General features: G+C 43.3%; 1 protein-coding gene across 15 annotated transcripts in view; it reads left to right on the forward strand.

Annotated features, from left to right (window-relative positions):
• Positions 1-26,849, forward strand: part of Syne1 (spectrin repeat containing nuclear envelope protein 1) — a 406,378-nt gene that overhangs the window by 282,611 nt on the left and 96,918 nt on the right. For all 15 annotated transcript variants that reach the window (XM_070010443.1, XM_070010444.1, XM_070010431.1 and 12 more), the window contains 11 exons: positions 114-220; positions 4,974-5,124; positions 7,517-7,648; positions 7,873-8,028; positions 8,826-9,035; positions 12,485-12,586; positions 16,720-16,839; positions 19,461-19,661; positions 22,225-22,398; positions 25,612-25,743; positions 26,379-26,575. In XM_070010443.1, coding sequence (XP_069866544.1) covers positions 114-220; positions 4,974-5,124; positions 7,517-7,648; positions 7,873-8,028; positions 8,826-9,035; positions 12,485-12,586; positions 16,720-16,839; positions 19,461-19,661; positions 22,225-22,398; positions 25,612-25,743; positions 26,379-26,575 — 1,682 coding nt within the window. The remainder of the gene's footprint in view (positions 1-113; positions 221-4,973; positions 5,125-7,516; positions 7,649-7,872; positions 8,029-8,825; positions 9,036-12,484; positions 12,587-16,719; positions 16,840-19,460; positions 19,662-22,224; positions 22,399-25,611; positions 25,744-26,378; positions 26,576-26,849) is intronic.

Genomic DNA, 26,849 nt, shown 5'->3' on the forward strand with positions numbered 1-26,849 from the left:
TAGCTAGAGAAGTGTGGTTGTCAACAGTCAATTGCAAACAGTGATCTCAGAAGGGCAGCCTGTGTCCAGAGAGGCTGATGGTGTTGTTTGTGTCTGTCTTTTGCCTGGAACAGGAGTTGGAAGAAGAGTTAGCGGCCCAGAAGAGCCTCCTCCGCTCCGTGGCCAGCCGTGGGGAGGAGATCCGCACCCAGCACTCCGCAGAGGCTCCAGGCGGCCCGGGGTATGTTCCCAAACCCCTGACTGTCCTCTTCCCCTGGTGTTTCCCTGCAGGGGAAGAAATGGGAACATCACACCGGAAGCTTCATTATTTCAAACACCTGCAAGTTTTGCTTTCATTTCAGGATCTTGAACATAGCTGCCTGCTAAGCCTTTCTGTTTCTTTCATATGGCGTGAGCATCCCTGACAGTAATGGCTAATGACTGTCCCACTATGCTCAGGGTTTGTGTCCTGAGTCAAATAGTAAATTTATTATGAAATTGGATTCAGGATTACCTCCCCCCCCCAGTTCTAGGACTTGAACTCTGGGCACTGTCCCTGAGCTACTTTGGCCCAAGGTTAACGCTCTACCACTGGAGCTACAACACCACTTCTGGATTTTACTGTGATTAAGTAGAGACAAGAATCTCACAGACTTTCCTGCCTGAGCTGGCTTTGAACCGTGATCCTCAGATCTCAGGCTCCTCACCCTCTAAGATTACAGGCGTGAGCCCCCGGCGCCCGGCTCAGGATGGTTTTTAACTGAGTGATTATTTCTAACTGTAGAACATTTCCCTCTCAAGAGCAGATCTTCCTTGGCATTCTAAAGAGTAAATGGCTGAGACTGCTCAATATCTTGACTCTTCTTCCCTGCTCCTCTCCTTTATACTACTGGGGATTGAACCTACAGCCTCATGATTTAACAAGTGTTCTTCCACTCAAGCTACCTACCCCGGCTCCCAGTCCCAAGATTTTATCTTATATTTGAGATTGCTAACTTTGTTCAGGCTGCTCTTGAACTCACAATCTTCCTATTTCCACATCCCAAGTAGCTTGGATGTGCACTACTATGCTTGGCTTGACTTTTCTTGTTAGGTCAATCCCTTTGTAATTAGCATACATTAACAATGCAAGTGGGGGTTGTATTATGACGTGCCCATTCAGGTTTACAATGTATTCCCATCAATATCCCTCTCATCATGTCCTTTTACTCCTCTTATCCCATCCAGATCCAACTTTACCAGGCTGCATTGTTCTGTTTTCATACTTCCCCATAATCTCTGTTGACCATACCCAGCCTCTTCCAGAATGGGTTAGAGAGGGTAATTAGCCCAAGATGGGTCTAGTTCCATAATTCCTACATGCAAAAGTCATTGAGCTTGAAGACGTGGTTTGGAGCGAAGACTTTAAAAATCTTCAAGAAAAAATAAAATGTTAAAAATAAGAACTAAGGAAATTGAGGAATTTTCAAGTTGAAGATTTTAGTCTGAAAGTTAAGGAAATGCAGGAGTCAGTACTCTGTGTCTTCCCTCCCAGTCCGTTACTGGGATCTGGGTATCCACGGCACCTCTGTAGACCGTGAATACGAAGGGATGACTACCGTTTCCAAAGTGTGATGCATGAAAAGCCGAGTTTGGATGATCCCTGGTGCTCACACCTGTCACCCTGGCCACTCCTCGTGAGGCTGAGAAGTGGAGAACTGTGCTTTGGGGCCTGCCTGGGTGAAAGTTCATGAGAATGAACCTCAGCCATCAAAAATCTAGGCAGTGTGAATGGGGTCACAGTGTGTCCAGGTTGAATCAGGGGAACAAATGGAGTCTCTTTTGAAAAGAAAAAAAAGAAATCCAAAAGAGCAGGGGTATGGCTCAAGTGGCAGAGCGCTAGACTAGCAAGTGTGGAGTTCAAATCCCAGTTCAGCCAAAATTCGTTATGAAAACGTTATCACCTGAGAGGGTTTATAGGAAATTTTCTTTTAAAAATCTAATACATGTTTTTAAAAAAAGAAGTTCAGTGAAATATCCATGTTCCTGTCCAATCCAGAACTGTAGTTTGGTAGTTCTGTCAGCAAATAACTTTGGCTCTGTTCCCCAATTATGAATTTTTCCTCCCCCAGGAATGTGTGTTAGGAAGATAAGTTGTCTTCTTTTTTTAAAGTTTGGTAGAAAGTAAAATTTATAATGCCAAATAATTGAAAAGGCAGGAAAAAAGAGAAGAAAAATGTTATGCATAGTCTTAACCAAAAAAAAATGTATAATGTTAGTGGGTTCTGGTAGCTCATGCCTAGAATCCTAGCTACTCAGGAGGCTGAGATCTGAGGATCATGATTTGAAGCCAGCCCAGGCAGGAAATTCCAGAGACTCTTTACTTCCAGTTAATCACAAAAAATGCTGGATGTGGAGCTGTGGCTCGAGAGCAGTGGTATATTGCTAGCCTTGAGCAAAAAACAAACAAACAAACAGCAACAACAACAAAAAAAAACCTCAGGTAGAGCAACCAGGCCTAAGTTGGAAATGTGAAATGACGTACATGCATTTTCTGTGCAGCATAAGAACCGAAACACTGTCATGATCAAATTAGCTTTGAAGAAAGAAGTGTGGGGATTTAAAGTATTTCTTTGATAGTTTCATCAATGCTGACATCATAGAACATCAGTGTTTATCTCATATAAATCTTATGTTTTATGTACTTGTAGATATTATAGAATATGGGTAGCAAATATTTCCTTAGCTTTTCACTTAAATAACCCTAAAAATGCAAAAATTGTGTTAAAATGTTCAGGAGTCAAAATGTCTGTATTACTGAGCACTGTTGGCTCACACCTGTAGTCCTAGCTACTCAGGAGCTGACACCTGAGGATCACTGTTGAAAGCCAGCCTGGTCAGGAAAGTCTGGGCAATTCTTATTCCTAGTTAGCCACACACAAAAAAGCCAGAAGTAGAGATGCGGCTCAACTGTTAGAGCTCTGACCTTGAGCAGAAAACCTCAGAAACAGTGCCCAAGCATTGAATTCAAGCCCCAGGAATAGCATACACACACGCACGCACGCACACACACACACACACACACACACACACACACACATCTCTCTTGTCCACCAAGATTAAAATAGTTAATAAATATGTGTCAATGGTCACTCCGGTTGTTCACTCCATTTCTTCTGTGTTGACTGAAGGAAGATTTGCCTTTGCTTACGCTCGGTGGATTTCCTCTTGCTCCCTTCTCCTCGTTTCCTGTATCCTGTGCCACGCCTCTATACAAGGCCAATGCACACATGTCCTCCATCCAGGCCCCGGGCACAAGCCGGCAGGATCGGCCACGACTCTTGTCCTGATTATTTTTCTTTCCTTTTCTTGGCCTTCAGCATTGGAAAGATCCCAGAGGGACAGACAAACAACCACAACTTGCTTTTTTTCAAATACAAAAATGATTTTGCAAAGAGCCCTGCCACACAGTGCGGTCCGTCTTCACAAGACGCATTTCAAGGCCATGCTGCGCCCTCCCGTGTCTGTCCCAAGCCCCTGGCGAAAGCATCTTCCAGCGGATTTTAGTTGATTTTCCTGTAACCCTTCTCTCCAAGCCCCTCAGCACCAAGGAAACAAATAGCTATGAATGAAGGCCAGCGAGGAGCCAAAGGAAAAAGCGTATTTAAAAAAAAAATAAGAGAATAACAGTGCCCAAAATACCACCCAACTAGATTCAGCCTTTTAATTATGAGCTGATTTTCCCAGACTACAATTGTGACCGGCTTCACATATTCCAAATTGACTGTTAAAGACCAAGCACCTGTGTGCAAGGCCCAGGGGAACTCAGTTGGAAATCCACTGCTATTGAGAGGGGAGGAGAATGGTTTCCAGGGGAAATGGAAGGCTGTGTTCTAACTTTGAATTGATCTGCTGCTGCTGCTGTTTTTCATATAAGACTAAAGATGTTACATCTTTCCTGGTTTTATTTTTAAAAATTGATTCTCCCTCCCTCCCTCCTTCCCATTCCTTCCCTCCATCCCTCCCTCCTACCCTTCCTCCATCTTTCCCTCCATCACTTTTTGGCTGTTACTAGCACTGTTCAAAATAACCTTACATGCCCCCAACAGATAAGGGAGATTTTCTGAGTTCTGTGCTAAAAAAAATAAAGATAGCAATCCTGGGGCTTGGGCTTCTAGAAATTTCTAGGCTTCTCTTCAAAAGACTGTATCCAGAGACAAGCTTGAAAAGAGCGAGCTCTGGAATAGTGCATGTGTGGACTCCTCATATTTTTTTTTTTTTTTCACTTCAACAGAGGGCCCAGTGTGAACATACTGCTTGGTAGCTGGGCCTCTCGGCTGGCATGCGTGCTGAGCTTTGCTGATCATTCCTGGTACCTCTCAGCATTCCCAGCCCTCATTTACTGAAGGCCTGGTGTTGGGCAGGCCAGCCGGTGGGCACAGTGCAGGTGGATACTCACCTTTGAGGCTTGGCTGAAGAAAAACACATCAGTGTCACAGATCCAGTGTGTGCCTGTGGGATATTTTTTTTTTTTTACTATTTTTCTTCTCCTGTGCTAGGGCTCGAACCTCCAGCCCAGAGCAGGGGACCCCACCAGGCCTGAGTTCTGTGGGCCAGAGCAAACCTCCCCTCATTACATGCCCTAATATTCTCTGCAGGGCAGACGCTCTCAGTGAGTTGAAGAACATGTTCAAGATTTCCAATTCATTTATACGCTTCTTATCCTAGGGTTCCCCTCTGTATTCATACTGCACTGTAATTCTGAGTGGGGGGGGATTGTTTTTATCTAGTATTTAGCTATTATCCATTTGTTGCCCTTAAAAAATGTTCTTTGGGATTAATTTTATCCACGTCTCCTGCTCCCAACGCTTGTATTTTGATGTATGCTTCTAATGTGGAAAGGAATGAATAGATGATTTTGTTCCTAGTTTTCAGGCTGGGTGTAGCACACAGTAAGTGATCTGTCTCGTCCTTTTGCACACATTGTAAACTTAGATTATTTATTCTTCTAATAGTGAAAACCCTGATGTGTTATCCCAGGAGTTGGAAGGGGAGAAGTCGTTGGCAGAAGACCAGATGAGAAAGAAGTGGGAAAACCTTCATCAAGAATTTAGTACCAAGCAGAAACTACTACAGAATGTTCTGGAACAGGAGCAGGAACAAGCGGTAGCAAAACTGTTTTCTTTTACATATCAATGAATATCTTAGAGAGTTTACATTTATGCTCAGAGAATTTAACGACAGCCATCTACCCCTTCATTATTGAGTTCAAACTAGGGCATGTGCACATGATTCCTTCTGCCTGTTTGTTTTCTCATTTTCTTTCCTTTTGAAAATTGTGTTCATTCGCTATTCTTTAAACAGGCTGACCTTGCACTCACAGCCTTCCCGTTTCGGCTTCCTCGGTGCTAGGATTACAGGTGTGAGCCGTCCTGCCCAGTTCTACATTTTTCTGAATGAGCCAGTTTCACCTTTCCCTATATAATTGTATACTTGTATGTAAAAGCTCATTTAATGTCCAGATAACATATTTTCCTCAAAGGTGATCATATCTGATTCTGTATTAGCATAATCCATTTCAACATTCAAGTTGAAGGTAGAGTCAAGGGAATACACACCTAGCCCAATGAGTATTCACCCGATCTGGAGCTAAGTTGTCAACTCAGCTGACTGTTCATGGCTGCTTCCTGTGTCCAGTATAGAAGGACCCAGGCTGGACACCCACAGGGTCAGAGAGGCAGATGCCGGTGGTCAGCTGGGCTGGGGTGAGGGCTGGGAAGGAGGCTGCATTCTTCCAACGTGCCAAATCCAAGGGAACGGAACAGGCGGGGGCATAATGGTGGTTGGTCCACCAGATGCAGAAGCCAGGGCTCAGGGGAGATCAAGAGGAGGTGGACAGGGCTCTGTCTATCCAGGCTTGCTCCAAGAAGTGACCACCATCAACAGAAACTTCAGGTCCTTTGCCATCGATCTGAGGAAGCTGCCGTTCTCACTGTAAGCAGGAGACGCAGCCTTGAACCAGGGCCTGTTCTTGCTTCTGAGGGGTCCAGATTTATGCTGATTTATTTCTTGCCTACTTTCTGTCTGGGACATTAGACAGCCCCCAGGGCTTGCCCTCCAGCTCACTCAGCACTGAGCACCCACAGGCCTCATCCTGAGTGGTGAAGCTGGCCGTCCACCCGTGACCTGCTGCTGGCCCGCGGAGGAAGAGTGCTCTGTCTTGCTCTCTCTTTCCTCCTGTGTTTGCACACCAGCGTTGTTGCATGGTGGCTGTTCTGCTCGAGGCTGGCTTCGTGGTCCTGACTCTCTTGCCTTTGGGGTTGGAAAGGGAACGCTCTGACGCTTCTTCTTAGCACACGTGTTGTATGTGAATGCTGTTAGGTATCGTGGGCCCTCGTAGGTGGTTTTCTTCTGTTGGGTGTGAAAATGGAAGGAAGAGAAGGGACAAAGCCCATCACCGGTCACAATTTTGGAGAGAATGGCAGCATTATTTCATGAGCATGATTGAAGTCTAGCCATTAACACGTCAAAACACCCTGAGACTTTATTTTCGCCCTGTAGCTCTCCCCCGCAGGCTAACACCTAAGGGCCGAGAGGTTGGGAAGAGGCAGACTGGAAGGGAGGAACAGATCTGTCTGATTTCAAACTTTCTCCTTCCTTCCTTCCTTCCTTCCTTCCTTCCTTCCTTCCTTCCTTCCTTCCTTCCTTCCTTTCTCTCTTTCTCTCTTTCTTTCTTTCTTCCTTCCTTCCATTCTTTCTTTCCCTCTTTCTCTTTCTTTCTCTCTTTCTCTCTCTCTCTCTCTTTCTCTCTCCCTTTCTTTCTCTCTCTCTTTCTTTCTTTCTTTCTTTCTTTCTTTCTCTCTTTCTTTCTTTCTCTCTTTCTTTCTTTCTCTCTTTCTTTCTTTCTCTCTTTCTTTCTTTCTGCCAGTCCTGGGTGTTGAACTCAGGGCCTAGGCACTGTCCCTGAATTTTTCTTTCTCAGGGCTGGACTCTATCACTTCAGCCACAGCTCCCCTTCCAGCTTTTTCTTTTCTTTTCTTTTCTTTTTTTTTTGATAGTTTTAATGCAGATGAGAGTCTCACATCTCACAGACTCTGCTTCCCAGCCTGGCTTCAAACTGCGCTCCTCAGATCTCAGCCTCTTGAGGAGCTAGGAATACAGGCGTGAGCCACCAGCATCTACCTTCAAAGTCCCTCCTTTTTTATACTTACAAACCAGCATTCTTGCATACAGGTGGACTCATCTGGGTAAAAACAGACACAATCTGGGGGAGTTCTAAATTAACAAGATCAAGTGGTCTGATGGCCCCCACTGCTCAGAGCAATTTTTTCTTCCAATAAATTCCAAGCCTTGAGGCAGAATGCCCCGCGTGGCTTCAGATGAGACCTGCGTGGCTCCAGTTTCTGATCTGTAACCCAGCCCAGGAACTATTCCACACCTTTCCGACAAAGCTCCCCTGTGAAGTGCTGTAAACAGAAACTGGTACACTGCAGCGTGCCGGGGCCGGGGGGGCTGAGGGCACAGAACGCTCGTGTAAGATGTCCCGTGTCACCCACAGCTGTGCAGCCGGCCCAGCCGCCTGCTGCAGGGAGGGCCTCCGCACCGGGCTGAGGGGCAGACGCAAGGCCCGGCCACGGTGACGTCAGTGCTGGGAGGACTGAGCCAGGCCTTGGAGGAGGTTTCATCCCAGGTAAGCATGCGCTGCCCGTGCTTGACTCGGTTTGACTCGGTCTGGGTTCCGTGATTCCAGCCTGGATTGTGAATGCAGAGGCTGGACCCAAGGGCCGGGTCCATCAGACGCAAAGCCCCTGGCCCTGGGGTTTCCCGTTGATGTCTCAGACCACCATGGTGCGCTTGGTATCCCTGGGTACGTGTGTATGTGTGTCTGTGTGAGGCTGTGCGTGTCTTTTCCAGGGGGCCAGGGCAAAGGGGCAGGATATCCGCCTGGAACAGAAGCTGTATGATGGGGTGTCAGCGACGTCCACGTGGCTGGATGATGTGGAAGAGCGTTTGTTTGTCGCTCCCGTACTTTTACCCCAAGAAACGGAGACCTGTCTCTTCACCCAAGAGGTAGGTGTAGCCATTCTCCTTCACACAGGGGATTTCCAAGCATGGAGAATGTGGATAAGGGGATATTACTCATAGCGAAAGAAGAACAAGCAGAACACTGCTCTAAAGTTCATAAAGACATTTCCAAGTCATACCTGTACAGCAGAATTGCTCAACTACAAAAAGCTCTCGGTCCTACTTAGATTTGCGTTTTTATGCTTTCTTTGTGTACGTAAGAAGAGGAGAGCAATGGGGAGCTTTTTGTATAAAACTGTTAGGTCTCCCAAATCTTCCCATCTCAAATGACAGACTTTAAAAATAAGTATTGGCCAGGCACTGGTGGCTCACTCTGTAACCCTCGCTACTCAGGAGGCTGAGATAGGAGGATTACGGTTTGAAGCCAGCATGGGCAGAAAAGTCCATGAGATTCTCATCTCTGGTTAGCCAGCAAAAAGCCTGAAAAGGAGTCATGCCTCAAGTGGTAGAGCACCAGCTTGGAGTGAGGAAATAGCTAAGCAAGAGTGTAAGGACCTGAGTTCACGGTCCAGTGCCGGCATGCCAATTGATTCTTTAATTTATAAATAGCAATTGACAAAGCTCAGTTGTCTCAAGGCAAGCGATTAGCATTCGCTGATGTTTTAGCGTCCTTGAGGACATCTCTCGGAGAAACACTTCGAAGATGTACTCATTGCCTTGACGTGCTGATTATTAAAGCAGGAAGATTTGTTTTGGAAACTTGCTTTAAGGAAATGACTTGATTTGCCTAGTGATTTCTGGAGCTAACCCGGGAAATGGGGTTTTTCTTCTGGGAACCCCAGGCTCTTGCCAAAGACATTAAGGAAATGTCGGAAGAGATGGATAAAAACAAGCACTTGTTTTCACAAACGTTTCCGGAGAGTGGTGATAACCGAGACGTCATTGAAGGCACCCTGGGCTCCCTCCACGGCCGGCTCTCGCTGCTGGACTCGGCGGTGAGCCAGCGATGCCAGCAGATGAAGGAGAGACTGCAGCATATCCTCAATTTCCAGGTAAATACCACAGGACGGAGGACAGCCAATAATCAGCAAAGGCTTTGGAAACTGAATCCAGAGGTAACCGTATTGCTGAAAGCCCAGTAGACTTAACCAAAGGCTTAGGAAACTACTGGAGTCATGCTTCTAGAAAAGCAAGAGTCAGTGGGCACTGGTGGCTCACACCTGTCATCCATGCTTCTCGGGAAGCTGCAATCTGAGGATTGCAGTTCAAAGCCAGATCAGGCAAGAAAGTCGGTGAGAATCTTTTCTCCATTTAACCACTAAAAAGCGGGAATGAGAGCTGTGGCTCAAGTGGTAGAGCTTTAGCCTTGAGCACCAAATCTCAGGGATAGCACCCAGGTCCTGAGTTCAAGTCCCAGGACCAACTCCTCCTCTCCCTGAAAAAGGCAAGAATGTGGAACCCATGCAGGTAAAAGATGGGCTACATAAAACTTTAAATGCAACCCACAAAAGCCAAATTTGCAGTTCATTATAGTTACCAGCCAGGAATAGTAGCCCAGATTTGAGAACCCAGGAGACTTTGAGATGATTGCAGTCTACTTACTCTGGCCTTTGTTAAAGTGTATTATATTACTTTCCAGTCCTGACTCCAGACTTATGAACTTTGATTGCCATATTAAAATTCAGTTGCCAAGTAAATAATAGAGTGCTTATGAAACTTTCTGGTGATGACTTACTGAAAGTAATGCAAAGGCCACTGATAAACTTCTCATTCCTAATAAAAAGTGCCCTGTGAACACACTTCAGTTTTAAATGCATGCTGTTTTCAACAAAAGTGAGAGGGTTATAAGATATATGTCATTGGTGCTAGAAGATTGACTTAATTGTTCTTTTGTAAAAAAAGTTAAAAAACACTAAGGAGTATCAAATGCTGCATTTACCAAGAAACATAGAGCTTTCTAGATATCCATCTAGAAGGACACATTTCTCTACCTTTCCCACTAACTAGTCTGTATTCTTGCCTTCTATTTTCTATTCTTTTCCCTTTCCTTTCTTTCTTTTTTATGTGGGAGAGCTGGTACCAGGCATGCACTCAGGGCCTTGTTCTCTGACTCGGCTTTTTCACACATGCTAGATGCTCTACCAATTGACCCATGCCGTTAGTTCCCAGTAGTTTATATAGAAAAAAATTACAGATGTGCTCTACCAACCCACAGCACACCCCCAGCAGGTGTTTTATTGCCCAGTCACCAAAATTTCAGATGCACCAATGTCTTTAACCTTCACAACATCCCTGTTAGGTATGTATTTTTCTAATATTCACTTTGCAAAGTCAGAAAAGCAGGAGAGAAGTAGAAAAGGAGCAAAAGGTAGGTAGGTAGGTAGATGATGAATGGATGATAGGTAGATAGGATAGGTTGATTGATAGATACTAGGTAAGTGATAGAGGAAAGGATGATAGGTAGGTGGATACATAGATAGGATATAGCTAGATACATCATACATGGATGCACAGATACACCGTGTTTATTCCTCACATTGCTCTGGGCACTCAGTTTTCATTTGTTCCATCTCCATGTATTCTTTCTCATTCTCTTCTCTGGGGATTCAACCCCAGGCCTTTGGCATGGTAGGCATACTCTCTGTCCAATCCTAATTTTTTTGCCTACATAATTCACCTATTATTTTGCTTCTTTAACCCCCATCCACACTTAAACATGTGTTTTCTTCTGCCATGTCATATGCACCACACAAAATCAGGGTCAGTGTGCCTTGCTGATGTACACTGCGTTCATAGCCTCATCCTGAAGAAGAGGCGTCATGAACTGAGCTTCAGCCTCTGATGATTGCCCAGCCCTGCATATGTGTTTGCTGACTTATAAGAAATAGAGCAAGGCCTAGTGGCTCACACCTCTAGTTCCTGATACTTGGGAGGCTGAAGCAGGAGGACCACAAGTTCAAAGCCAATTCTAACAACTTAGTAAGATCCTATCTCATCATATCTCAAAACAGAAACAATGAAAGAACAAGGGGAGACTGGGAATGTGTAGCTTAGGGAGAAAGCGCTTTCTTACCATAGCAAGAGCCAGTGACTTTAATCCTCAATGCCATGGAAAAAACACATAAGCAGCCAACAAAAAAAAATGGATGGAAGAAGGAAGGAAGGAGGGCGCTTATTGGTTAATATTTCTGAGAAATTTTCAGATTTTTATAACATATATTGTTTCAACTCATTTTTCCTTTGAAATAATAACTATGTCATTTTGGTGCAAATCTAACTCAATATAAGTATATTGAACATTCAGATGAATGTTTATGAAGAAAAGATGTCCAAGAACATTTGTATTATCTAATTACATGTCTTTGGTCATTTTGGAAGATAATACAAATTTTTTGATAGCTTTTCATAAGCTTTTGCAAGTTCTTTGAAAAGGGAAGAAGAAAGTGAGGGAAGGAGGCAAGAAGGAAAAGAAGAATCATTTTAACAAGCATGTTTTGCAAATCACAGTAATATCTGTAGTCTGTTTCTTGGGCTTTTTTTGTTTCTTTAGATTATTTGTTTGTTTTCTTAGGTGTTTTTTTTTTTTGTGTGCTGGTCCTGAGGCTTGAACTCTGGGACAGGGCACTGTCACTGACTTTCTTTTCCTGAAGGCTGGCGTTCTACCACTTGAGTCACAGCCTTATTTCTGTTTTGTGGTTGTTAATTGGAGCTAAAAGTCTTGCAGGCTTTCCTGCCGGGGCTGGCTTTTGAACTGCAATCCTCAGGTCTCAGCCTCCTGAGTAGCTAGGATTATAGGTGTGAGCCACCAGCACCCATCTTGTACTCTTTTTTACCTTAGATAAAAGTCCTTCACATGACATTTTGGCTGTGAGGTTCCAGTATACTCATTTATTTTAAACATACCAAGAAGATGAGGGTGGCATCCTGCCTTGCTTGTGACTTTGATGTTTTTAGGTCCCTTTGTACCATGTAGCAATGCTGTGTGTAACATATTTTTCAAGAATCTGTGTTAGCACCTCAGTGAACTGTTCACTGCTTCTTTGTATCTTCTCCTAAGTCACTATGATTTCTCTTAAAAATTAACTTTCTACACTGCTCCAGCTGGGCTCTGTTTATCTGTGTGTTTCTTATCCCCAGCATCAACCAATGGCTTGAAAGAAAATATTGGAAAAAACCGTTGTGTTTGTACCGATCATGTGTAGGTTTTTCTTTTTTGTTCCCTAAGCCATCAGTATACTGACTCTTTGCCGAACATTAACATTGTAAGGAGTTGTACAGAATCTAGAGCTGGTTTCATGCTGTGTCAGGAAGGGCATAGGTTAATTATGTTGTCTTCTATCAGGAACTTGAGCATCCACGGAGCATGGCAGAGACTCTAGAACTAATTCCCACAGATGCTGAGAGATGGTTGCTTTATCATGTCCAAGAATCTGTGCTGTATTTACAACTGTTTTGAATTCCCTGTGGTCATGTTTCATCTTCCTGTCGCTTTCCTCCTTAGAATGACCTGAAGGTGCTGCGCACATCACTTGCAGATACCAAGTATGTCACTCTACAGAAACTGGCCGACGTGTTTGAGCAGCCCATGGCACAACAAATAGAGGTACTGATAGCCAGATTTGGCTAGAGGAGCAAACACAGAGATACCTGCTTAACTCTGAAATTTCAAATACTCCATGATAGATTAGTGGCTTGCTGGAGGATTGTTGGACATACTTTGCAGTGCTGGGCTTGAACACTATACAGGTGATATGGTCTGCTATTATCTTTGCACAGAACTAAGCAGTGTGAGGTCAGAGTGTCAAGAATGGTGGACATCCTGAAGGTGTGTGCTCCCCTCCAGGAGAGAAGATGAACGTCTGACTGACTTGGGCAGGCACAGAGTACTACAGACACTCAGAGAAGAGAGAATGTCTCCTACTAAGGGTACAACCAGGAAAAGCTTAGAGAACAATAGGACACATTTGGGTTTTTAACATCTAGAGACTTAGAAGAAATGTGTCAAGGTTAAGAGAACAGAAAGAACAAAAGACATACATCTAGAAAACTCTGAGTGCTTACAGAAAACCACAAATAATTCCTACATGGTTCAGTTTACAATAGATAAAAACTAGGAGGAAAGCAAGGTCGGTCACATTTAGAGCCTGTGGAACGTCAGAGAACATGGACTTCATTCTGCAAACCTCACATCTCTGCACATTATTGATTACATAACCCATTAGCTGGAAGGGAATAGACAAACAAGAACGCCACACAGGTATAGGTATATTCATTTGTTTCTGGATTATCAGCAAGTGCTCTGTCTTCTCAGAAAACATCCGTACAATGGAATTGAAAAATAAAAGTAGAGCTGGCATGATTGGCTCACACCTGTAATTCCAGCTACTCAGGAGGCTGAGACTGAAGCTGAGTCTGGGCAGAAAAGTCAATTTGACTCCATCTCTAAAATAACCAAAAAGCAGGGCTGGAGGTATAGCGCAAATGATAGAGCAGACAGGTGTAGCCAACTTGCTCAAGTGCCAACCCCCTCACCCCTTCCAAAAGAAAAGAGAATAAAAAAAGGAAAATACAAATGTGGTTGAATGTAAATTGAAGTGTGTGGTGTTTCTGAGTATGGTAGGTTGCCTCACACACTTTCATGTCTTGTGCAGTCACAAGGGAAGTCTGAGAACAAAACAAGTCAATTTCAGAGCCTGCTTCTGATAGCACCAGGGTCAGGGAACTGGAGATCAATCTTGAGGTTCTGTAGCCACCACTGTGAGAAAGAATGGGGACTTGAACTCATAGAATGGCAATAAAAACAGGGAGGAGGGAAGAAATTGAGGATGCACATGGAATGCTAATTAATGATGAAGAGTATTTAGTAGGATTTCTTTACCTAATTTCAGTGCACGCTGGGGGATCTTTATGTAAACCACAGAGAACTAGAACTCTCCTGAAACACACATACAAGAGATGGCCACTCAAAAAATAGTTTGAGCCGCACACCAGTGGCTCATGCCTGTAATCCTAGCTACTCAGGAGGCTGAGATCTGAGGATTGCGGTTCAAACCCAGCCTGGGCAGGAAAGTCTGTGAGACTCTTATCTCCAATAAACCACCAGAAAACTGGAAGTGGCGCTGTGGCTCAAGTGGTAGAGTGCTAGCCTTGAGCTGAAGAGCTGAGGGACAGCAACCAGGCCCAGAGTTCAAGCCCCACGACTGACCAAAAAAGAAAAAAGTTTGAAAGTTATAGGTAGATGTGTATTTTCCTAGCTCAGAATTTCATCTGCTTTTTAAAGAGATCTCTGTCTTTTATATGTTCCAAATGAAACTGTTTTCTGAGTTGTAAATCATTTTCTTTGTTGGCTTGATTCCTTGTTTTGTTAATGTTGCCGTTCTTCACAGTCCTGCGGGCTTGAAAATGTTCATGCCCTTGTGCTCACACTTTATTAATTGCTTAGCTCTTTATAGAACTCTCGATCGGAAATCAGTTTCTTTAAAATCTGTAGACATTTGTTTGCTGTGTTCGCTGGGAAATCTAAACATCATCAAATTCCCAGAGGTCCTGAGCGTTCTGAAATGTCAACATTCTATGCTTGTGGGAGGGTCTATTTTTATCCTCTGTGCTGGGAATTCAGTGGGCTCTTTTGATTTGGTAGTTCTCATCTTTCCAGCTTAGAAATTTTTCTAATGATTTATTTCATATTTTTCAGCCCTTGGCTTAGTCAATCTTTCTGAAACCCCTTTCAATCAGATCTTGAATGTTTTCATTCATTGCTATAACTCATTTGATTTTGATTTATTTTATTTTTGCTGAATACTCTGTTATTTCTCTTGCTTCTCATTATCCTTAAGTAGTTGTAAAAAAGAGTTGCCATTTTTACTTGTTGGTTTCTGTTTTTGCTTTTTTTTTAATCTAGAGATCTTTCTCTTTGTGTCTTTTTTCGCTCTACTTTTTCCCTGAAGGAATTTCACCTCCAACTCTTCCGTTAAGTTTTGCATTTTTATCTTATGTGGTTAGTTTTCCGGGCTTCAGTGTGGTTTTCTGGAATGACCCATTTTATGGTACCCTATCCCTCATCCTTTTTATTTTTATTTTTTAGTGGATACATTATCTTTTGAACATCTCTAGTGATTAATGTTTATTTTTGTATGTGTATAGTCTGTTTTCTTCCTGTTTCTGTCATTTGTTTAATTATAGTTGTCTTTTCCACACTGGAGTCTTTTCTTGGATATGTGAATTAGGTAGATTGCTTGTTTTCTACTTGCATTTAGGTTAAGGACATAAACAGTGAATGGACACTTGATGTAAGGATGGAGCGTGATGATTTTGAGATACCAATGGGTGAAGGCAGTTTCCCTGTCCGATTCTTGTCTTGGCTCTGGGAGATTGCTTTCTGTCTTGTTTCTGTCCAGTAGAGGACTAGCCATAGCACTTACTGAATCAGAGTAACTTTGGCAGCTCAGGTCCAGCGTTCTGTCGCTTTATTTCTATGTTTTCAATCCAGCACTTGAGCCTACTGCTGAGCCTGTTACCCCTCTCCAGAAAGAAAACTTTGAGTCTTTCTCTGGGAAGAGAAAGGGGTTGCATGGAATGAAGAAAAGACCCCTAGAGACTTAAGCGTTCTTCAAGCTGCATTTCACCAGCTCTCCCACTACCCCATTCCACTGAGTTTCTTGAGTTCACAGTCCCATTCCGTTGAGGTACTTGAGTTCCTCCTGCAACGCTGGTGGCTTTGCATGTGCTGATGTGGATTCCTCTACTTGATGAACTTTAGCTTTCTCAGACTTGCAAAGGTGATGTTTTATGCACCAAAATTTTGTTCGTATTACCTTCTTCCTTGTTTCCTTTTCCTTGTATATTTACAGAGGAAAACACTCCCCCCCCACACCAAAAAAAAACAAGCAAACAGAATACGTGCTGTGGTTGCAATGGGTGGTAGCAAAGGAAAGATTAAACCCATTTGTGTTTCATCTACCATATGGAGTCCAGGCTCTTTCCATTATCAAGGGAGACTGAAATTGTGTGTCTTCCAAAACCCTACTTAGACGAGGGCTTGCCAGGCTGCTTCCTCCCTTCTCCACATGCTAATAGAGATATGTTGCATCATGAAGTTTAGCACTTAATTCTGTTCAGGCTTGTTTTGTGTTTCTCTCATTTCCTGACCAGACTGTCACAGGATGAGGTCTGAGTCTGCCTCTGCAGACCGCACACCAGGAAGACAGGGGTTAGCAGCGGCAAGCACTTTCAATCCTGCAGATGGGTTGATTTTTCTTCTTCCTAGCCCTGAGCACACGCATTCCTTTACGGTGCTTGCCATGCATTTTCCAGTTTTCTTTCAGGAGCTCTCTCTAATTCCATTTCCCAATTCCATTTCAAGAAACTGGACATGGTCCCTTAGCAAATCTCAGACAAAATGCCCTTTTATGACTACGTCTCACAGCCCAATTTGTGTGTGGCCATTCGCACATCCTTTTCTTTTTGCAAGGAAGCCATCCTGCTCCCACGTCTCATTTCTCCATAATCTCCAGCAGCTTCAGCTGTGGTATAAGAAAGAGCTTTCATCTTTTTCCCCCCCTCCTATAACATATGACTGTGGTTTATATGTGGTGGTAAAATGACTCTTTTTGTACGTTTTTGATTTTATATTGTAAAGTGAAGGAAAGCAAATAGAGAGGTACACCAATCGTATCTTGTTGGGGAGGGGAAAACTGGTCCTAAGCACATTAACGAAATGCCATCAATGCTACCTAGGCGATACAACAGGCTGAGGAGGGACTGAAGGAACTGGACGCGGGAATCACTGAATTAAAAAGACGTGGTGACAAGTTGCAGATTGAGCCACCAGCCCTGCAGGAACTCTCCAAGCTCCAGGTATAGTCTTCAGCCAGGACCATTGGGCTGCAATGGGATAACACAACTGAAAGTCAAGAAAGTGTTCTTTTCTTGGCTTTCTTGATGGAAATTGTGGCTCTTCCATCCTAACTTTACTTCCAAGTAGCACTTAGAAAAATTTCTGAATATTTATTAATAGAATGAATTATACTCACATGCTTCTTCTAATGGTTCATAGTTTGATGCCTTTTATGAATATTCTGATGGCTAACTGTAGTGCTAGAGTCTAGTAATGTATTTATCTAATCTTAAAAACATGATCGTTGTCATTACTACTTACATTATTACCTAGAGGTAAGTAACTATTACCTACTTAAATGAACAAATACTCACGGTAAGACTTTTCAGAAAGTGGGGTTTTTTTTTTTTTGGAGGGAGGGAATTTTATCTCACCTTTCACACATATTTCATTGGAAGAAACATGGTTTTAAATCTAGAAAAATAACCAAAAAGCTAAAGTAGAAAGTGATTTAATTTTGACAGATTTCTCAGCATCTTGGAGGAATAGAAAATACCACTTTGAGTTAATTTGCTTGCCAATATCTGACACCTGTTCAAGAGTCGGACGTGGTAGGCTGGAGGCATGAATCAAGTGGTAGAGCACTTGCCTAGCAAACATGAAGCCAACCCTGGGTAAACACACTAGTGCCACAAATTGAGTCTGATGTTCAGAGGAAGTGGCTGAGATATCACATCTGATAGATAATGTCTTTATTATGTTCTATTAAATACAGTGTACACAGTTGTGGACAGTTGTACGTCCCCACAACTACACAGGTCTTATCAAAGCAATTGAGGATTAGTTGTGTGAGTCAAGTCCAAGGTCAAAAGCCCTTTCTTTGGGGAAAATAAAATCGCTCTTCTAATCAGGCGCACATTTGCGCTGTCTCATCCCTTCATCTTCTCCCAAACCCGCCTCCCCCGCCTTGCGCTTTTTAATATGCTTTTCCCACAGCTCTTCAGCGTCAGGTGTAAGAGTCAAACGTCATAGCTGTAAATAGTCATTAAGTTGAACTTATCCAGACTTAACCATTTGGCCTGCTCTTCCTTCCTGTGATACAATAATCAGGCCCATATGCCTCAATAAATTTTCTGTTTGGTGTATCATGATCTCCTAAAATGTCTTTGCAGATTAAATCGTTGTTTACCAACTTTGGCAGAAATAACTGGCTTTTCTAAATCTATGTGTCTTGCCATTCACATTAAACTAGTTTTACTAACTCTTTATTTGAGTGATAGTCCAAAATCTGATATTATTTAACAGACAAAAATGTTAAGGATACTGTATCGAGTCCATAAAATCACTTTAGTGCTCAGAACATGATAAGAAAAAGAATTAAAATTTCTCGGCTGTCTCCTTAGCCATAGGGACATTCTGCCACCACCTAATGCCACACGTTTGTCAAATCTACCTCATATGCCATTTCCAGGAGCTATATCATTGTTGTTTGAACTCTTAGAAAATTAAGCTTAATTTTTTTTTTTTTGTTTTTTTGTTTTTTGGTCCGGTGGTGGGGCCTGAACTCTGGGCCTGGGCGCTGTCCCTCAGCTCTTCAGCTCAAGGCGAGCGCTCTACCACTTGAGCTACAGCGCCACTTCCGGTTTTCTGGTGGTTTATTGGAGATAGGAGTCCCATGGTCTTTTCTGCCCGGGCTGGCTTTGAACCGCGATCCTCAGATCTCAGCCTCCTGAGTAGCTAGGATTACAGGCGTGAGCCACCAGCGCCCGGCAAGCTTAATTTTTTAATAGACACATTCTTTGTTTTTTTTTGTTTTTATTTCCCCTTCATTTGCAATTTTATTTTATTACTTTATTTACTTATTTTTGTTTATGCTGTGGTGCTGCAGATAGAACTGTGACTCTTACTCATGCTAGATAAACCCATTACCGCATAGCGACATTCCAAACCATCTATTTTTATTGCTCAATCCATCTAAATTGCATTTTGGCATGTCAGGAGATACCATGGTAACTTTACTTTCCCTCAGATAGTTGAGTTATTCCCGCCTTACATTGTTTATTGAGTATTTCATCCTTTGCCCCATCATTAAGTATTTAAAACATCACTCTTTATCTAAAATTTCTCTTTTGTACTTTATTATTGTTCATTAAAAACACATAAGTCTTAAAATAAAAATAAATAGGGATGCTGAAAAATATTAATGGAAGAACATGAACTCTTGCATGTCAAGCAATTGCAAAGACATAACCTTTGCTATAATACAGTAGAGGCATGAGTACAGAGGTCCAGAACTTACCTTATTTGAAAGACACTTGTGAAATGTAGTCATAAGAAAGACAGGTTCTGGAACTTACTAGAAGGGGAATCCTTGGTCCTTGGTTGGGTCATTGGCCTGACAGACAGTAATATATATATATATATATATATATATATATATATATATATATATATATATATATATATATATAACATATATAATATGTTACATATATAAAGTAACATAATATAATGTAATATATATGTGTGTATGTGTGTGTGTGTGTGTGTGTGTGAGTGTGTGTGTGTGTGTGTGTGTGTGTGTCTTTGGAGCTATGCCAGCCTGTGGCCTGAGTGTGACTCTAGTTGTTCTGTTCATTAGGACACCTACGATGAGCTGATGATGACCATTGGCTCACGGAGGAGTAGTCTGAACCAAAATCTTGCCCTCAAGAGCCAGTATGAAAGGGCCCTGCAAGACCTGTCTGACCTGCTAGAAACTGGACAAGAGAAGATGTCCGGAGACCACAAAGTCATCGTGTCTTCCAAGGAGGACATCCAGCAGCTCCTGGACAAGCATAAGGTCAGAAAGAACGAGAAAATGTAACTGCAAAAGCATCTGCTGCAGCTCTGGACAGGTTCTTAGGCGTTCCGTGTGCGACGTGGCCTTCGTGGCCCTTTGTCCCTGCAGGGCTGGCGGCTCTCTCTGCCCTCCCGTGTGCTGGCAAGGACTCGGTGCTCTGCTCTGGGAATCCAGAGCTACCCCTCAGCTCTGGGATTGAGGTTATGTGTGTGTTCTATGCGTCATTCAGTTTCTGAGCATGTTTTCCTCTCGTTGTTGAAGGCGTCAGAGATTTTCGTGGGGACATCGAGTTCCTTTACTACATGCTCAAACTTCGGATCCCTGGGACGGTGCCATCGGGATGTGCCAAAACCAACCTGTGGTTGGATACTACTCCTTAGTAAAAAAATCCTTTTTCACACACACACACACACACACACACACACACACACACACACACACACACACACACACACACATACAACTAGGCATTTGCCATGTTAGCAATGACTAGGGGACATTTGTGAATTTAGAAACTTACCCTCCTGGGCCAATGGAATTCCCTGAAGGAAAACAAAAGATGATTAGCATATTTTCTACCATAATGTTGCTCTCTGGTGCCTGCTTTGTGTGTGTGTGTGTGTGTGTGTGTGTGTGTGTGTGTGTGTGTGTGTGTGTGTGTGTGCATGCGTGTAAGCACCTGTGCACATGCATGTGCTTGCCAGTCTTGGGATTTGAACTCATGGCCTGGGCACTGCCCCTGAGCTTCTGTGATCAAGGCTAGTGCTCTACTAACCACAGCTCTATTTCCACCTTTTTGGTAGTTAATTGAAGATATGAGTCCCAAGGACTTTACTGTCGGGGCTCACTTTGATCTTTAGATCCTCAGATCTCAGCCTCCTGTGTAGTTAGGATTATAAGTGTGAGCCACTAGTGCCCAGCTCTTTGGCATTTTTCAATGGTGGATTTTAGAGGAAGTGAATTGTATTTTTTGTTAGTTCATTCCCAGAGGGTTTTTTGTCAAGAATTTTATAATTTATTAAAGCCTTATCATTTGGCTTTGAAGACATGGCTTTAAAGTTCACAGCTGGTTTTTCTCAAATGTGACCATAGCAATAAAAGATCATGCTGAGTTATTCCAGAAAGGAAACTAGGATCAATGAGCTTAAAAAAAGAAAAAGAAAGGAAATAAAATTCAGTAGTAGTAGAACTCTAAAAGAAGGAGGCTACTCCCACTGAACGGAGGTCCTTCGGCCATGAGAAAGAACCCAGCCGGGGCTGGGAGCGGGAGGGGCTGGTGAAAGGAAGCACGTTGGGTGGGTGACCTCGCTGTCTCTCCCAACTCTGGAGATTCTGGGAGCACATTTTACTGACGAGCCCATGTTCTGGAGGAGAGAGTTCTGCTGTGTTGAGGGGGAAGTACAAATACAGCCAACACAATACTGACTCGAGCCCCAGCACTAACATAAGTAAACGCTGCGACCTTGTACAAGCCACAGACGGAGAGGATTGGTGTTCTCATCTTACATGGAAAATCGAGCCACTTTTTCCAGCCAGGGGTAGTAGCACATACCTGTAATAGATGCTCAAGCGGTAGAGGCAGCAGGATCATGAGTTTGAAGCCAGCCTAGGCAAAGAGAGCCCAAGACCCTGTTTCAAAAACAAAAGTATAACTGAATGACTGGGGCTGTGTCTCAAGGGGTAGAGTGCTTTCCTGGCAATGCTCAGTACTGCAATCAATCAATCAGAAATGAATAGGAATAATGAATAAGAAGTAGGAGCACAAGATGAAATGTTCACAGAGCACCTGTTTCATAGAGCTCTGGTCTATGTAAGGATGGCATGACTAAGGTAAAGAGTTTATGGAGCCTTGGAAAGTAGAACATATCCAATTACTGGGCCAGTGGGGCTGATCATAGGAGATATGCTAGGGCCCTTTCTTACCCTAGGGTCTATTGTACATTAAAAAAAATGACCTTCCAAAAATATCTGTAGGGTCGCGTAAGGGCTTCAGTTCTATTTTGTGAAAACACAAGGCAAATTAAAAATACTTGAGACCAAATTAGTGTAGGCCAAACTCTGCTTGGCAGGAAGTCATAAGCCCATAAACCTCTCCAAAAGCTTAGAAAGAGGGGCCCAGGGCCAGCTGTGGAGGAAGGAAGGACACTGGGTGTCTCTGGAGAGCATCTGGAGAAGAGCAGAGGAAGCAGAGGCTCAGGGTGGGAGTGTGGCAAATGATGTATCAAGGGAGGTAGGAAGACACTCGTGAGAGACCCAGGGAAGTGAGAGAGGCTATTGTTCAAAGGACAGGACACCTCCTAGTCTCATATGAATAACTTTGATCTTGGGGTGCGGGGGGCGAGGGGCTGGCTCGTGTGTGCAGTTCAATGAATAGGACTCTCTTGAGTGAGGTCAAGACCACAGGGCCTCACAGCCTCATTTCTGGAGGGAGACCACAGGAGGTGGCCCATGTCTGGGCCTCACCGAGGGCCAGTGTGGTGGATGATGAGCTCAAGGAAGCCATTTTGGTCCTTAGGTTCCCTGTGGATGAGCTGCTGACCTCTTCCCATCTATAACATTGCAGGAATACTTTCAGGGCCTGGAATCGCACATGATCTTGACGGAAACGCTCTTCAGAAAGATCATCGGCTTCATGGTCCTACAGGAAACCCAGTTCCACGCAGACCAGATGGCTCAGGCATCTGCTGTGCTGAAACGGGCTCACAAGAGGGGTGTGGAGCTAGAGTACATTCTGGAGGTAAGACTGCTCAGGGGGCCTCTTCCTGACCAGAAGGTGGACCTTCCAGTTGGGCCACATGTGACCACTCAAGTTTGCCTCCCGTGACCTAAGAGCTAAGCCGTGTTCTGTGGCTCCAGATTATGTTTCCCACAAGTAGAGGTTTCCCATTCCCCCAATACTTCCGGTGTCCACTGGCTGTGTTTTATTTTTGTCAGTCATCCAGTTGAAGAGTGATGTCAGACTGTGCTTGAAGAGAGCTGGAGGCTCAGTCATTCCAGCTTGAAAGCTTAATTAAGATGATGAAAAAGGCAAAAACATATCCCCGGCTCAGTCCCAGTGCAGTTTTGTCTCATTAGAAGACCTGTTAAGAGGGTCCAGCAGCCAAAGGAGAGCCGGTGAGGGTCTAACAAGGCTCTTGGAGCAAAAGACAAACAGTCCATTTGGTATAAGACAAAGAAACTGGGTTGAAGCAGAACACCTGGAAGATCAGGAATAAGCAAAGTCAGATTGTAGAAACCATGTGTAGGCTTTCCCTTGGTTACTGGTCTGAATTTGCCAGTCATAAAAGGAAGCTGACGTTCCATTGTCTCATTCATTGAGTCACCTTCAAGTCCCTCGTTCTCGTATTCATCATAAGGGAAGGAAGCAAATGTTTACTTACTTAACATTTACCAAGCTGCCACCAAGTTGCCAGGCACTGAGAACACAACAGTGAATACTTCTGGGTCACTGCCCTCACTAGACTATGAGATCACCAGCCAGCCACAGACAATCAGAATACAATGTGTCTTCACAGGGAGGAAAACAGCATTGGATACACTGGATCTTGTCCATGCTAGGTAAGAGAGGGTGCCATTTGCAATCAAGACGAACATTCTAAAGTGGAATTTGACCCACAGGCCAAATGTAACCCATTGCCTGTTTTGGTAGACTTTATTTGGAACCTATCAAATTGGATCACTGCACATCTGGTCCACAACTGCAGGACGGACATGAGCAGTTGTAATAGATACTGTGTGGTCCACACAACTTACACAATTACCAAAGGAGTTTGCAAGGCACTGCTCTAGAGTCAGAGGAGCTTGGACTTGGGTCTTAGCTTCCTCATAGTACATGCTCTTGAACACCAAGTAGGTCTTCCATAGAGGGTAATCACCCAGGCATAGAAACCTGTGTCAATGTGAGACATGCTTAATACAACTGGCCCTTATGTTTATAGTAACTAGAGTGTTGCCCCAAACTATTCTAGCTTTCTTGTTTTTCCTTTTGGCCCAAGAAAATTTGAGGGATGATAACGCCTCTGTATTTTTTTCTTCTGATCTCCCACAACGTTTCCAGTCTTACCTGAATTGCCTAACATTCATGTTTACACCGTTTTAAATCTTGTCTTCTTCCCTGAGCCAACATTAGGATAGCACGTTAACTCCACAAATTCCAGACATGGAATCCCTCTGCATATTATATTTTAGAGAGGTCTTGAGCATTGGACATCCTTGTAATAACAGTACTGTTGGGCAGCTGATCAGTCTTCCAACCAGATAGTTTATATTTATGTGAACCTGTCCAGTTTTTACCACAACAGTCTAAGCTGCATTGTGAATTCCTCTTCTAGGACTGAGTCTGGGACCAATATCTTACCAAGGCACATGATTAGTTATTAGCCGGACTGGCAGTCATACCATGTCTGACTGGCTTTATGTGCTGGAATGTGTGTTTCCCAAGGTGATCTACCTGACTAATTTACACTGCAACCCCACTGGGGACACACCCACACCTTCCTCAGTCCCCCTCTGCAGCTCAGTTTTATTCCCACACACCACAAGAAGTACAAGTACTGGTGGATTCTTGGTCTCTTACCCCTAGAGCGTGAGCTCCCTGAAGGCAGGCATTAGGTGTCTTTCATTCACTCCTAGATCCCTCCATCCAAACAGTGACTAACTGTAAGTGAATGTGTTGGGAAAAGCACACGTCCTTACCGTGACATCTCGTTGCCCTGCCAACTGCACATTAGTGTGAATGTACACGTTGAAAAACTGCTTCCGTTTTCATAAATTTTTGGAAAATAATTCAACTGATTAGAAAGTATTTTCCAGTTTTAAATGAAATAAAAGTCTGGATGTAGGAGTCAGCAATTTGACATTTTTTCCTTGCTATAGTATTTGTACTCAATATTCCTATTTTATAAACGTTTATGTTTTAAGACTTATTTGTGCATGGAATGTGTTGAGTTCACATGTTATATGAAAAGCCAGCATACTATCTCTTCTGGCACAGCAGATCCTGGGTGTACTGCAGTCATTATTCCATTTAAGACTCATGGTAGAAGCACGACTATGTTTATTGCAGCACTATTTACTATAGCTAACATATGGAACCAACCCAGATGCCCCTCAGTAGATGAATGGATCAAGAAAATGTGGTATATATACACAATGGAATTCTATGCCTCCATCAGAAAGAATGACATTGCCCCATTTGTTAGGAAATGGAAAGACTTGGAAAAAATTATATTAAGTGAAGTAAGCCAGGCCCAAAGAAACATAGGTCCCATGGTTTCCCTTATGTGCAATATCTATGTCTGAGTCAAGCAGAAAAGGTCAGATAAGGTGATGTTAGGGAAATGAACCATAAGATATGTATTCAAATGTTTTTTTCTTTCATGCGATTGTTTCTAACACATTTATAAGATTATTTCTTTGTTGCTTTGTATGTCCCTCCCCCACAGTATAACCCCTGGTTTCACTGTATTTGATGTCCGTATAATTTGTGGAGGGGAAGGGGAAAAACAAATCATTTAAATAGGGATACAGGTAGACCCATTGCAACAATGAGACATACAAGTCCTTATGTTGAAAACGAACTTTACAACTTTGGTGCAGTGGCGGGGCGGGGGGGGGGGAAGGACTGGGGGGTAGGGGGAGGATGGGAAGGGATGGGAAGGGGAAACAAAGGAGGAGGCTACAATGCTTGATAAGAAATGTACTCATTATCTTGCCCATGTAATTGTAACCCCTCTGTACAGTATTTTCACAATAAAAAAAAAAAGACTCACGGTAGAGAAATTAGCTACCATTAGCACCAGTTGATTGTGGAGAAAATAGTTCAGAGATGTTTAGTGACTTACCGGCCCACCTGGTTATAAGCATGAGGTCTATTCACAATACATTTGTGCACACAGGTATTGGTACCCAGGAGGGTTCTTTGGCTTATAAACTATTGCTGTCTCTCTAGACATGGTCCCATCTGGATGAGGGTCTCCAGGAGATTGGCCGAGCGCTGGAGGTGGTGGAGAGCAGTATCCCCAGCGTGGGTCTGGTGGAGGAGAGCGAGGACAGGCTCCTGGAAAGAACAAGCCTCTACCAGGTTAGGCCGCCACCGCGTCTCAGGGCTATGGGTGGCCACATTTGCTTTAGAACTTTGCCAGTACTTTTCATGGAATCAAAACAAATTTGTGAGCAGGTGTCTCCTTGTTTTACTTTTCTTTCAAACTACTGATATCAGGTAGTGCGTGAGTTATTTATAATAGAAGCAGCTCATGTGTGAGTTATTTACAATAAGATAGTCTTCTAGTCTGATTCTTTCACTTAGTAATGGAATGCTTGTCTAGCAGGCATTCCCATTCAGTTCCTGGCACTACCAAAAAAATTAAAAACGTTCTCTCTCTCTTTCTCTGTCTCTCTCTCTCTCTCTCTTTAATGGAAGAACTCTTTTGGAAAACTTTCATATCTCCAAATCTCCACCCAGCATTCACTGTAGTTTATATTGGTATCACAACAAAAATGAAACAACGAAGATTGATGTTTTTAAATGTTTCTGAAGTCACTGAACCCCTCAAGCAAACCATTTCTCCTCTGATGAAATGTTTTCATTGACACTTGGGTGAAAATAATGTATATTTGAGTGATGGGCACTGGGAACCTTGTGAGCACAGAGAAATGCTGTTTTCAGAGCCAGGAATGCAAAGCAAATGTTTCACTCAATTTTGTTCACCATTTCAGCATCTAAAATCCAGCCTTAATGAATACCAGCCCAAATTATATCAAGTATTAGATGATGGGAAACGACTCCTGATGTCCGTCAGCTGCTCAGATCTGGAAAGTCAGCTGAATCAATTGGGAGAGCGCTGGCTGAGTAACACCAACCGGGTGTCAAAGGAACTGTACAGACTGGAAACAATACTGAAACACTGGACCAGGTAATAGGGTGATGATCTTGCACACTTTTCTGTACACACCCTGGTGCAGTAAAGTGCTATGGTGGATGTTGGAGTTGGAGAAGATAGGCGAGTTGGAAAAATGGCATAGTTTGAACAATAAAGAAGAGAAAGCACCTAGTTTGAGTTGTGTGTGTGTGTGTGTGTGTGTGTGTGTGTGTGTGTGTGTGTGTGTGTGTCTGTGATTGTGTCTTTGTGTACCAATATGGGGGCTTGAATTCAAGGCCTCTCACTTTCTCTTCATGCTCTACCACTT

The sequence above is a fragment of the Dipodomys merriami genome, unplaced genomic scaffold (assembly GCF_024711535.1).
Source record: "Dipodomys merriami isolate MVZ:Mamm:240054 unplaced genomic scaffold, mDipMer1.0.p SCAF_8, whole genome shotgun sequence".
NCBI lineage: Eukaryota > Metazoa > Chordata > Mammalia > Rodentia > Heteromyidae > Dipodomys > Dipodomys merriami.